The 12,519-nt window shown below is 41.7% G+C and overlaps 1 protein-coding gene across 1 annotated transcript in view; it reads left to right on the plus strand.

Annotated features, from left to right (window-relative positions):
- The window catches only part of KIF5C (kinesin family member 5C), a 119,593-nt gene that overhangs the window by 26,352 nt on the left and 80,722 nt on the right, over positions 1–12,519 (plus strand). Inside the window, exon 2 of the mRNA XM_073305437.1 lies at positions 8,990–9,080. Coding sequence (XP_073161538.1) covers positions 8,990–9,080 — 91 coding nt within the window. The remainder of the gene's footprint in view (positions 1–8,989; positions 9,081–12,519) is intronic.

The raw sequence follows: 12,519 nt of genomic DNA on the forward strand, positions 1-12,519 counted from the left end.
CCCACTACCAGTTCCCAAGTATATACAGACTTCACAGCTACTTTGCCTACAACAGGCCTGGCCAGCAACAGACTAGGAGGCTCCTACTGCCTTCTGTGCCTGACCTTTCTCTTTCCCTCCCCCCCCCCCCTTCTCTGCCTTCCTCCCAGCCTTTATAGCCAGGCTAATAAGACTGCCTGGCTGCACCTACCAAGGGGCTATTTACCCCTTGTTTGGGGCTGGAGTGGTAGGAGCTGATTAAGGGCTTCTCAACCAGCACCCTCCCACAGCCTCGAATAATACATTGCTTTCCACTCTCCATAAAATTTATGTTCTTATGTTCCCTTTCAGGCATGTAACAAATATTCTTTTCTTGTTTGTGTTGTATGTGAATGGTGTCATTTTTTAAGTGTGCATATTTGAATGCTCTGAGATATTATACGTATAATGAAGTCATATGATCATCTGTTAGAACTTTCTCTATCCTGGTGAATATACTTTGCTTGATATGTTAAACCCAGTTATACATTATTAATTTTAGCATCAACAACAAAAATCTCTGACCTGAATTAGCAATGATGCAGAATAATGACCAAGTTTTCTCCATAGTCATAGTGAACGCAATCCAACTGGTAAAGACAACTATGTGGTCTAACTCCTCTGAGAGGATCAAAAGGATTTGATGCCACTAAATGATTGGCTGACAGTAACTATCAGAGTCACATCTCTGAATGCACCTCAAAGGCATTGTCTGGACTAGTGGGGGGAGGGGTGGAGGAGGGTAGTGGCTCATTTAAGAGTCCCCGCTCCCTTGATGGTTGTGAGTGGGAGGTCACTGGGAGAGGGGGCCCCATCACCTGAGTGGGGATGGGGGACGGCTGTCAAAGCTCAGGTAAGCCATTGGCTCCTGCAAATGTGGGGGAGGGTATATTAAATCCTGTGCTTCCAGAGTCTAGCCTGAGTCCCCTCACATCTCCAGATTAGTAGCTCAACCCTCAGGAGCTCTTTCCCATCCTGATGGCAGAGACTACCTGCAAGAATGAAGTCCCGAGTGAGAGAGGTGATTCTAAAGGATAAAGCAGGCAGTGATCTACAGTGGTAACTGCCAGTTCTTCAAATCACTAGAAATACAAGGTGGATGAAATTTGAGTGTTGGTGTTTGGAGCCAGCCAGCCATTCAGGGGCAGCTAGATCTCTGGAACCTTGGTTCTTGACCAGTTTGACTTGTTGCCAAGCAACTAACATCTTGAACATTCAGGTTGACATTATGGAGGAGTTTACTTCACTTTATTTGAAGGCATGGGTTTGTCCTCTGAGTTGTTGACACTTCACTGTGCATTGTTATGGCTACTGCAAGGATAGCCTCTATCAGGGTTAATAAGGGGATCAGCAAGGAAGGATTTAGATAGGGCTTTGGAATTTGGGGATCTGCAATTTGGGGGAGAGATGTGAAACTCTGATTCTGAGAGTGTCAAAACAATAAGGAATGGTGAGGTGCATGTTGGCAAGGTGAATAACCGTACTATGAGAGTATGGGGAGCTGGGATTTTCCCAGTCAAAGCAGGACAGATTTGCTTAGTATTGGATGCTGGTGTCAAGCTGCTCGCTCTTCATGGGGAAGAGAGTTACTTCAGAAAAGGAAACTTCAGTTCATGGTCATGTCAGAGAGTGCATGCTGTTGAGGTTCCCTGGTATAATGGGATCCCATTCGTTCGGGGTTGCACTGGTTACATCCACAGCACAGCTTGGAATGGGAGCCCAACAGGTTATTCCTAGCTATTGGTCTCATCCAAATGAATATAAGGGTGTATGGAGGCTCCCTGTGTTGAGGTTAATTCAGTGGCTTATATTTAAACTTCCTTCCTTCAGGATTGCTTGAACAGGTCACAGTTGATAATTGGATGTGCTGGTATAATATTTTGGTTTAGCCCACAGGTGGGTGGCCAGTTCCCCCTGGAAGTTCACTGATAGGCCTCATTAGTGAGGTAGCTCTTGAGTTGGCGTGGATACAGGGGCACGCTACAGGGAGCAAGGGAATGGGTCATGAGCTGGTGTTCAGGTCTGCGGGCACAGTATTGTGTATTGGGCCCACAGGCGGGTGGCCAGCTCCCCTGGAGTTTCACAGCTCAATCTTGGTGGCAAGGTGAATCTGAGTTGGCATCAAAAGAGGGATGTGCTTTGGAACCAGCTGATGCCCCTCTTTTAGGAGACCTTAGCAGGCAGGAAGTAGCCACCTGCAATGAGTTTTCATCTATATGTACAATAATATTTGGTAATTTGTTAGGGATCTGACTTAATAGCCAGGGCACAGAAATTTAGGTCAGTTCCAAGATTTTTTCCCCTAGGGTCACTGTAGACTGGTCTGATATGCTGCAGTGGAGGGTGTGGCAGGAAGCTGCCAGGTTTCTATGAGTTGACGAGGCCAGAAGACGTGTGAAGTATTGGGAATGGGGAGTTTTGGTAATCCCCCCACAAAAATATTGTAGTTGCTACCTGAGTTATCCAGGCACAGTACCCTTCTCCAACTGGGGAGAGGATCTAGTGTGTCTGATGTTAGGGCAGAAACTGTTAACTGAGAGCCCTGTTGGGTATTTGGCCATGCTAAGAGCTGGTGCCTCCTTTGGCAGGTGTCCAATGCAAGTACTCATCCCATAAAGAATCCAGCTCCCTGATGGATCAGAAATTGAAGGGGAATTGGGGGAAGGCATACTCTAAAGAAGAGGCGGAATGGAACTGGGGCTTCTGAGTCTAGTACAGTGAGGGGACAACCCGCTTTCTAGTACAGGTGAGGAGGCTGGTGGAGTCCCAGCAATGGATGGAGGACCAGCACTGTGGGACTGATGGCAGCCCTCCACCTGGTGGAAGCAATTATGGAAGGAACCATGACCTGCACAGTCTGACTCACTGCTGGATAGTTCCCAGCTGAATTAATTTACTAAAGATGTGGCCTAATTCAGTGGTTCTCAACCAGTGGTACGGGTACCCCTGGTGGCTCGCAGAGCTCTTCCAGGGGGTACATTAATGCATCTAGATATTTACCTAGTTTTACAACAGGCTACATAAAAAGCACTAGCAAACTAAAATTTCATACAGACAATGACTTGTTTATACTGCCCTATATGATATATACTGAAATGTAAGTATAATATTTATATTCTATTTGATTTATTTTATAATCGTATGGTAAAAATGAGAAAGTAAGCAATTTTTCAGTAATAGCATGCTGTGACACTTTTCTAGTTGTTTATGTCTGATTTAGTAAGCAAGTAATTTTTAAGTGAGATGAAACTTGGAGGTATGCAAGACAAATCAGACTCCTGAAAGTGGTCACTAGTCTAGAAAGGTTGAGAGCCACTGGCCTCACTAAATCACATCCCTTGTATCTTGTCTGTCTTTCCATGTGTCTTGCCATCTCTTTCCCTGTTCTTGCTCTTTACTCTTGATTAGCTGAAGTGCTGCTGTTGCCCATAGACTCTAGATTTGTACCTCTGGGAGCAGAGGGCTCTCAGTGAAAGGCACTCTTCTCTGTACTTTTATCCTTGCTTCATTCTTGAAAACAGCAAAATAGCTGGATGGGTCTTTCCCTGCAATTGCAACTCTGGGCTGCTGCAGGCTGTGTCAGGCCCAAGCACTTGAACTGAGAGCAGGGAGTCTCTCTCTTCTTGCTGGAGAAAGCTGCCTGATTTAAACACCGACAAAGTTGAGGAGGAAACTGCCTGATTTGAACGCAGAGGGGTCAAAAGCCAGTTCTGCAGGGCAGGGGTTAAGGAGCACCGATTGGGACAAAAGCCTGGGATGGGGAGCGAAAACTATCTGGAAGCTGGGGGCAGGGGAGGAGTGCCGGGGAGGGAAAATGGGACCACGAGTTGGGAGTGGGGTTGGGGACTGGGATTGGGACTGCTTCTCCAGTTTTTCTTGAGTGGGTCCTGCAGGAGGGTGCTCCCCACCCACCCCTCACTTCTGGCCCACAGAAATTAATCATTGGGCCCCTGCCCTGTGAGCCTCCCTGGACACACCCAATATGCCACCTGAGCTGCCTGCACAACATTCAGCCAGTCTGCCTCTGAGCTTAATCCAGAGAATATCTGTATATGGTCATGCTTCATAATATCCACTTCCTCGCTCTTGTGTCCTTCCCCAACACCAAGTGGCCAGACCTCTTACCACCTCAGAAGGACGAGGAACTCCAGTGGGCCAGCCTGTACTCCACTTTGGTTCTATGGCCCTCTGGGGCTACTAGTTGGTGGCTCCTCTATGGAGTTGTGAACATGGGTGTGCACCTGTTGCGATTCACAAACTCCCCTGACACCTGTCCCTTGTGCTGCAAGAAGGAGACCCTGGTGCACATCTATTTAGCGTGTCAGGTTGCAGCCCTTCTTCCGGCTCCTCTAGAACCTTCTACTGAGGTTCTGGCTGCATTGTTCCCCACACCTCCCGATGTATGTACACCCTATTTGTGGCCCTAAAAAATTGCAGGATCTCCTCATCAGTCTCTTCCTGGCATTGATTAAGATGGACATCCATCCAGGAGGAGGAAGCTGCACACGGGGCGCTCTGCATATGCAGAGCCTATTTCTGATCCCTTGTCTGCTCTCATATCCTCGCAGAATTCCTCTGGGTAGTGTCTGACATCTTGGATACCTTTGAGGAGTTGTGGGCACTGTCTGGGGTTCTCTGTTTGATGTCCCCTTCTGGTTCCTTAATTTTTCAGCCTTTGACCTCATTCCCATTCCTGTTTTCTCCTTTGTCCCCCATAATCAGCTGGAACCTGGATAGAGTGGTCCCTCTGCCTTCGTTGAGGGGGAGTACCTTTAGTTATGGGTGGGCTTAGACCCACCTGTACAAGTACTTCAAATAGTACAGACTTTCCATCTTCAGGAAGATCTGAGGGGTCCTGCTGTATTAATTTAGATGGAATAAATGGGCAAAAGTCCTTGCAAAACCCAGTCACTATTCAACAGTATAAAGAAGATTTGGGGTTTGGTATACGGAGACCTCAGCCCGCTTAATGCTATTGGAAAGCCACCATTAAAAATCCTTCTAACTTTTTATTAAAGATACAGAAAAGGAGGGAAACCAGTTACAGCATTTGAAATGTAAAATATTAAGTAAGGCTTTCATTTTAACAATATCCCTTGTTCCTTTCTCTTTACCTGGAGAAAGTTTTTAGATGGAAACCTCCCCTTGTTTGACAGTCTTTTAGAGGGTATCAAAGATGGTAATCTCTTTTCCCCAAAAGGACAGTTAAGGTTTGAGGTGGGCTGGAGCAGTTGTTGTTGCTGTTAGTCTGATCACATTTCATCTCAAGTTAGTGGTTGAGATTCATCTGGAGCTGGCAGAGGGTGGCGATGTTATCTGGGTCCCCCTCTCTCCCCTGGTCTGGTCAAGATATCTCTTCGGATTAGGATAAAGAAGCTTCTGAGTTCCAGAAGATGGTGAAGGTAGCAGCCAGGATGGTGAGGCTTGCTTCAGTAGCCTACAACTGTTATTTTATCTCTTCCTCAAAAAAAATTTTTAAGGTTGCAAAAAGGGGATGCTGATTGGAATAGCTCATCCTCTTGTTATTTATTGTCAACAAATTAGGCCTAATGTCCGACACACCAATTTTGGTTCATTATTTTCCAGTTCCCCATCCGTTTATACAAGCATGATTTCAACACTGTCCTTGAATTTTCTTAAGGCCTATGATCTTCGGACTAATTTAGTCTCTCCATGTTCTCTTTTACTTGCTTGTATCATTCTTTATTGAAAATGTCTTGACCTATTTTCCATGGTAAATACATAAGCAGGCAGACGTTGTAGCCCAATTGTCACAATAATCTTGGGAAAAAATATACGATCATGTAATTGAAGAATGTGTTGTCATGCATATACATAAGGGGTCTGAATTAAGGTTGTAGACTACCTTAATTCTTGCATTTCCTAACTTTTGAGTGCTTGGTGTTGGAGTCTTAATGTTCCTTTAACATAGGTTTTGTGTGTGTGTATGTTGCTGTTACAAGTTAAAGTGAGCTCACATTAGTCCCTTTTATAAAACATTTGCCACTTGTATCTTTTTTTCACATGTAGAAAAAAACAAAGCAAAGGTGTGAAGAGTTTATATATATGATACTTTTAAACATTCCAAAGGCAGCTGTGCACAATGTTAAGATTAAACCTGAAAACGAACAGGTGTGGGAGGAGCTCATGGTAGGGGGTGGATGGTAGCCTAAAGAAGGGGTGTGCGGGGGATAGAGGAGTTGGAGAACCCTGTTTACACTATCTTAAATGTAATTTATAAACTTTTCCTAGAGAGAGCACTGTCCATTGAATTGGATGGATTGGGACGCATTCTTTAATAGCTCCAGAATTTGGCTACCAGTAACAGTGTTTGGTAGAGATTACTTTATACCAAAGCCCTGGATCTAAAGAGCTCCTTACTCTAGGAGTTTGAATGATTGCCCAAACTTGTGCCTTGAGTCCATCTCTAATTTTAGTGTGTGCTTTCAGGGATACCTCATAAGGTCAGAAGTGAATGGTTCTAGACAGCTGTGATGAATCTTGCAGTCTAATTTTCTTTAGTTATTTATTGTTGCTATTAGTATATCATTTTTGAAGTTCTCCTTTCTAAAGTGCAAGTGATCATCTGGGTTGAAAATTAATGTGGTGAGGCTGCTAGAAGTGATATAAAATAAATTAGCTGGCATTTTTTTCAAAAGAACTGTATGAGGTAATTTAACCTACTTGGCACTTTTTGAGCTGTTTGCTCATACTCTTTTACTTTTTAGTTTGATCAATAAAATGATTTAATGTTTGTAACTTGCAGATGGTGCTTGTGGTGAAATTTCCCCTTTCAGCTGTGTACAGCAAAATTGTGATAATCTACCTGGGTTCTTGAAGATCTCTGACATTTTTGTTGTTGAGCGCTCATGAAAGAGCTGGATTGATTGCCCTGGAGACTGAAGTTCTCTGTGTACATGGTAACAACATGGTGGAAGGTCTGCCATATTGCTTGGCTAATGGGCCTCAACCCTAACCAGGGGCAAATGTCTCTGTGGGTGAGAGGGTAGTTCAGGCTCCATCATCATTCAGTCCTTCCTCAGCCATTCTGCTCACGGCCTGCCTTACATGGGGAAATTAACCAGGATCGCTATTGTGGATTAAATTGAAGTGGGGAAAAAATGTCCTTTTTTCTACTCAGGAAGTTATTCCAGAATAGCCATAGCACTTTAAATTCACATCCTACCCTATTCCAGAATAACTTCCCAGTGTAGATAAGCCCCTACGATATCAAAAAAGGGGATCGTGCATGTGCATGAGAGAGAGATGGAAACCTATTAACTAGAAACTGGATGAAGGCAACTACATTCATTTCACATAGGCTACTCGAGATCTGTGCTTTGAGACTATACCGTGCATGCTTTATTACAACAGGTCAGTACATAGCTTTGTGTGCCTCCAACTTTTTAAAAAATGATTGGTAATATATATTCTTATCTACAGTATTTCATATCTCAAGGATGAGATTTTTCTAATATATTTTATATTTATCTTGTATGTGTTTTACTGTAGTTTAAGAAGTGAATGTTCAGAGTTATGGAGATGTCAGGTACATAGCTTAAAATAAATCGGTGCAACAAGAAAACAGTGAGTCAAGCACAAATATTTGAACAGATGGCAGATGTGATTGCATGATTGACATGAGTATGACCATTATGTCAGATTTAGCCATTGATCAGTTACTTGGAGATCCCTGTAATGCTGTTTCAGAACAAATACTGTATTTTGGATTGGAAGTATTGCATTCTTTGATGGAAAGAGAGAGAAGAATTGGCTTCTGTTCTTCATGGCATTTAACTGAAGAAATCTTATTTTAAAAGAAGATAGCATCCTCAGATATCAGTGAAAACAAGTAAATGCTAAGCTATCTAAGCTTCTGTCTTAAAAATGATTTACTTTTTAATGTCTTCCACATCGAAGGTTCATTTCAGATTAGCTGACATGTATTTCTTTGTAACCAATCCCATGTTGCTGCCAGAAGGAAGAAAAAGCAGAGTCCATTTTGTTAATGCATGCAAATCGTTTTTCCCCTTACTTATTCACGTATTTTTCAGTGCACCATTTGCCATGGTATTTAGAAGCCATGGCTAACTTTGTTTCTGTGGCAGAATCATCCTCTGCAACCTGATAAAATCCCCAAAGCCAAATGTTTTTTTGTTTCATTTTTGTTTCGTTTCATAAACACATGCTTCACTTTGTAATCATATTTGTTTCTAGCACACACAAAAGCATTCATATCTTTCAAGCTGAAAATCTTTGTAATTCTTCAAGTAAAAGACCAGTCTACTAACTGGCTAGACCTTCTGCTCCTGGGCTTCTTTCTTTGGTTACTGCTATGCTTCAGCTTATTTGCATTTTCAGCACTTAGCTGAAGCCCAGCTATTTTCTTTCCACATAATCAAAATGTGCTAACAACACTCAAGATTGATATGGGGCTAGTTAGACAGCAGTGCAGGGCTTTTAAAACAGATGATGATTTGAATTCATTTGGTCTGTCTTCAGTGATCTTTACCCTAAGGTTAGAATGGTAGGAAATTGTGATGAACTTTGACACAGATTCCTTTTCAATCATAGATTGGGTTAGAAATATGGATCTTCTGTCTTAAATTCTGGAAGAGAGGGGGAAGCGCTCAGGATTACATTAGTCACATTTTAGCCCATTGTTTCCTACCACTTTCTTTAACTTTATCCAATTAAATGAGCTAAATATGTAGGAAATTTGAGGGCAACGTGTGCCACTCCATTTTTGCTAATGACTGGGAACAGACTTTGAGACACTAGATGTGTTGTTTATTCATTGTTTGTTCACTGAAACACATCATTTCTGTTGCATTGGACATCTTCCCTAATTTAAACAGCCATGCCTTTTATCAGGGTGCCTATTAAATGGGTTCTGCCTTCTTTTTGCTTTGGCTATAGGTTTTTATCATTTTCTAAAACATTATTTTGTGTTTGTTTTTTTTAATTTCAGCAGGCAAAACCTTATGTCTTTGACAGAGTGTTACCACCAAACACGACCCAGGAACAAGTTTATAATGCCTGTGCCAAGCAGATTGTTAAAGGTAAGTGATGTCACAATTGCTCTCTATTACAGCAAATGTAAATGTTAGGTTTTTTTCCTGGATTTAACTATAAAAGCTGTATTGTTCCATTTATATTGGAGTTCAACCCCTGGTAGGAACAAGCTTCTAAATGAGTTTTAGAAGCGGTTTCTGCTAACGTAGGTTAAACACAGTTTGTTTAGTGAGCGTGGAATCCTTTTAAAACACTGTCGGAAACTATTTTCTCCACTAGGTAAAACAATAGGAAAACACCTCGTCTAGAAAATGGCTTTCTAAAATTGGTTTACGTGTTTTTGTCTGCTGTACTGTGACTAAGGAAACTGTATTTTAAACCCATGTTAGCAGGAACTGATTTCGAAAAAATATCCCACAAAACAGTCGTAGAGACTGCTTTCTAAAAACTTTCCTAAATGTGGGCAGGACCATAGGACAGGGCCTGGTCACCTATCCAACTGAAGATGAGAGTGGCTTCAAGAAAGATGAGAAACTTCAGTTTTGCTAAAAGGATGGAGATCAGCTGCTGCTGATGTACTTTACTAGAACAACTTATGGCCTCAAAGATGTCTCTTGTTTAAGAACATGAAGGGCTTGATTCTGCTGCTATTTCCATTAAAGGGAATTAAACACATAAAAAGCGTACATCTACACTGTAGCTGGGAGCATGCCTCCCAGCCTAGGTAGACAGACGTGCATTAGTTCTGCTCAATCTAGTATACTAAAAATAGCAGTGTGGACTTTGAGGCATGGGTAGTGGCATGGGCTAGCCACCAAGGTATGAGCATGCCTGACCCCCTGAGTTTGAGCTTGGTTGGCTAGCTCATTAGCATACTAGCTCAAGTAGAGCTTGCATGTGTGTGAGTGCCTGCCTGGGCTGGGAGTCATGCTCCAAGCTGCAGTGTAGACGTACTGTAGTGACTGTCAGATTGCACATCTGCATCTGAAAAACAAAATACTAGAAGTCGTTTCAGTTTTATGATTTAACTTGAAAACCCTGAACTTATTCGACACCCACTAAGGTTGTGATCCAGAGGTGCTGAGCAGTAGCAGGTGGCCATGTAATTATTCAGTACCCCTCAGGGTCAGCCCAGATCTGTTTCATAATGGCAAATAAGACACCCAGGTTGATGATTGTGCTTTTTGGATGTTGAAATCACTTGACAGCCTTGCTTGAAGCTTTTTAACGCTCCTTTAGGGTGTTATAAACTGTCCAGAGGTGCATTGGCTTGTTGTTTAATGCAGTGTTACTCTCAGTGTGAGGCATGCTCCCTAGGGGTGTGAACGGCTGGCTGGGGAAGTGTGGACAGACCTCTTGGTTATTCTCCAGAGTCTCACTCTCCTTCCCCCCCCCCCCAATGAAAGCTGTGTCTTCAGCTGTTATGGCTGTAAAGGAAATCTTCAAAACATGAAGTGAGTGTAACAGATGGATATCCATCTACCCGAGTTCATAGAGAGCCTGAAATAACAGCTCTGAGGTATGAACTGCCTCATTCTTTTTAGTGGGGTTTAACTCCGATGCCAGTGATGTTGTTTTAAATATCAACGTTAACTATTTCACAGCTCAAGGTATTTTTTTTTTTTTTTTAAAAATTGGTATCCTGTTATGAAGGTCTACACCCAATGCTTTCCAAAGGAGGGGGCCCAATTGTAGGGATTGTGTAAATTGGGAAGGGTCTGCCTTTAACAACACAATGGGAGTTGGGTTGGGGAAGTAGGGAAGCGATTGGTTTCATTTTCCGGAACTGGGGCTCAGCTTTCAAATGTTTTTGGAAAACGCTGGTTTAATGCATTCCATTGAAGATATTTACTGATGTTATCTTGCTGGCATCCTGGGTGCCAGACTCCATTGTTTTTATGTTTAAGTAGCTTTCCAATAGTTGTCTTGTATTCTTATTCAAAATATACTCACACAGGACCCAGTGGTTTCATTGTGATTGATATAATTGTAGAGAATGCCAGCTAGCTTAATGACTGACCACTGGTTTCTAAAATGGTTATAATAATTGCATTGACAGTAGAATTTTCTAAATGAGGACTTTTAGCAAAAGATCAGAAAAACAGCAGTCCTTTTTAATAAACAGCAATAGCTAAGTCAAATTATTTTCATATCCCTATGTATATGGAACATATGAAACCATACTCTTTTGTACAGAAAATCTATGTAGGACAATAATCTAGATTTTAGAGGCATTTGTTAATCTCTCCAGTGTAGTGATTTTTTAAAATCCATTTTTTTGGGAAGGATTATAATATGCAGTGGTGGGTTGTATAGTCATTCTTTTTTCTTTTGCTCTATTTTCCACCCTCCTGTTGCTTTCCACTCTCATCTGGTCTTTTATCGTCAGAAAAAAGGCTTCAGCTTTTTTCCTATACAGAGAGATGATTAGGTCTGAGGTCTTTGTATTTCATGCACTGTCCTGTTGGAAGAATACTGCTGACTGAAAGGAATTAAACACCATGGTTACTAGACATTGTTGTTAAACTACGTGGTCAATATGTAATGGCCAACACTAGCTATTCAGTGGGCTTTGCTTTTTAGTTGTAGCAATTTTTACTGTGTGTGTGCAGCCTTGAAGGAAGAGATAATGAATTGTTTTAATGATTTCTTTGTGGTAATTGCTTTCTGGGTAGTTCTCATTGAATAGCCTATTGACCATCTCTTTCCATTCTTGTGTACTTTTTCGAATATTTAATTATAGAACTGTAGGTGGAAGAGAAATACTATTATACTGCCTACCTCTAGGATAATTGATTCAACAATATTTTTAAAACTGTATATTATTTTAGATTATATTTAATATTTGAAAGTCTTGCCTTAGGACCTTGTACCAGATATAAATACCAGTAGTCTGTTTAAACAGAATGAGCAGAACAAGCTTTATTTTAAAAAAAAAAAACAGTTCATGAATTCTGTAAGGAAGGCATTTATTCTTCACAGAAAATAGGAGCACTGAAGTTATTTTTTTAAATTTAAAAACACATGCAAGAAAACTTTCATTATACAGAGTCTACAAAGAGGTTTAAGGACACAAGTGGCCTTATTTTCAAGTTTAAGTGTTTCTTTTTACAGGCCATTCTTTAGCACTGCTTAAAAAAAAAAAAGAAACTGTGGAAAGGAGCAGACAGGCTCTGTGAGAGGGTATAAGTATGAGAGGGCTAAGTAGCAAGGACAGGAATGATAACAAAGGAGAAAAATGAATGGAATGGGCCAGAGAATGTGGTCCCATATGACTTGACCGTCAGTGGTCAGCATGCATTAATATTTACTACACAGTACAAGCTGAATGGCTGAGCTCACTGTGTCGATAGAGGGAAGCAGGGAGGGCAGGCATGTGGGTACAGGGGGATATTGTGAATTAAGGATTAGTGTTGTTTGGATTTTAATGAGTTTGAAGAAAAGAATAACACTTAAAATGTGTTTGTAGAGAAGGGTTGGGTCAGG

Source organism: Lepidochelys kempii, chromosome 11 (genome assembly GCF_965140265.1).
Source record: "Lepidochelys kempii isolate rLepKem1 chromosome 11, rLepKem1.hap2, whole genome shotgun sequence".
NCBI classification, from domain to species: domain Eukaryota; kingdom Metazoa; phylum Chordata; order Testudines; family Cheloniidae; genus Lepidochelys; species Lepidochelys kempii.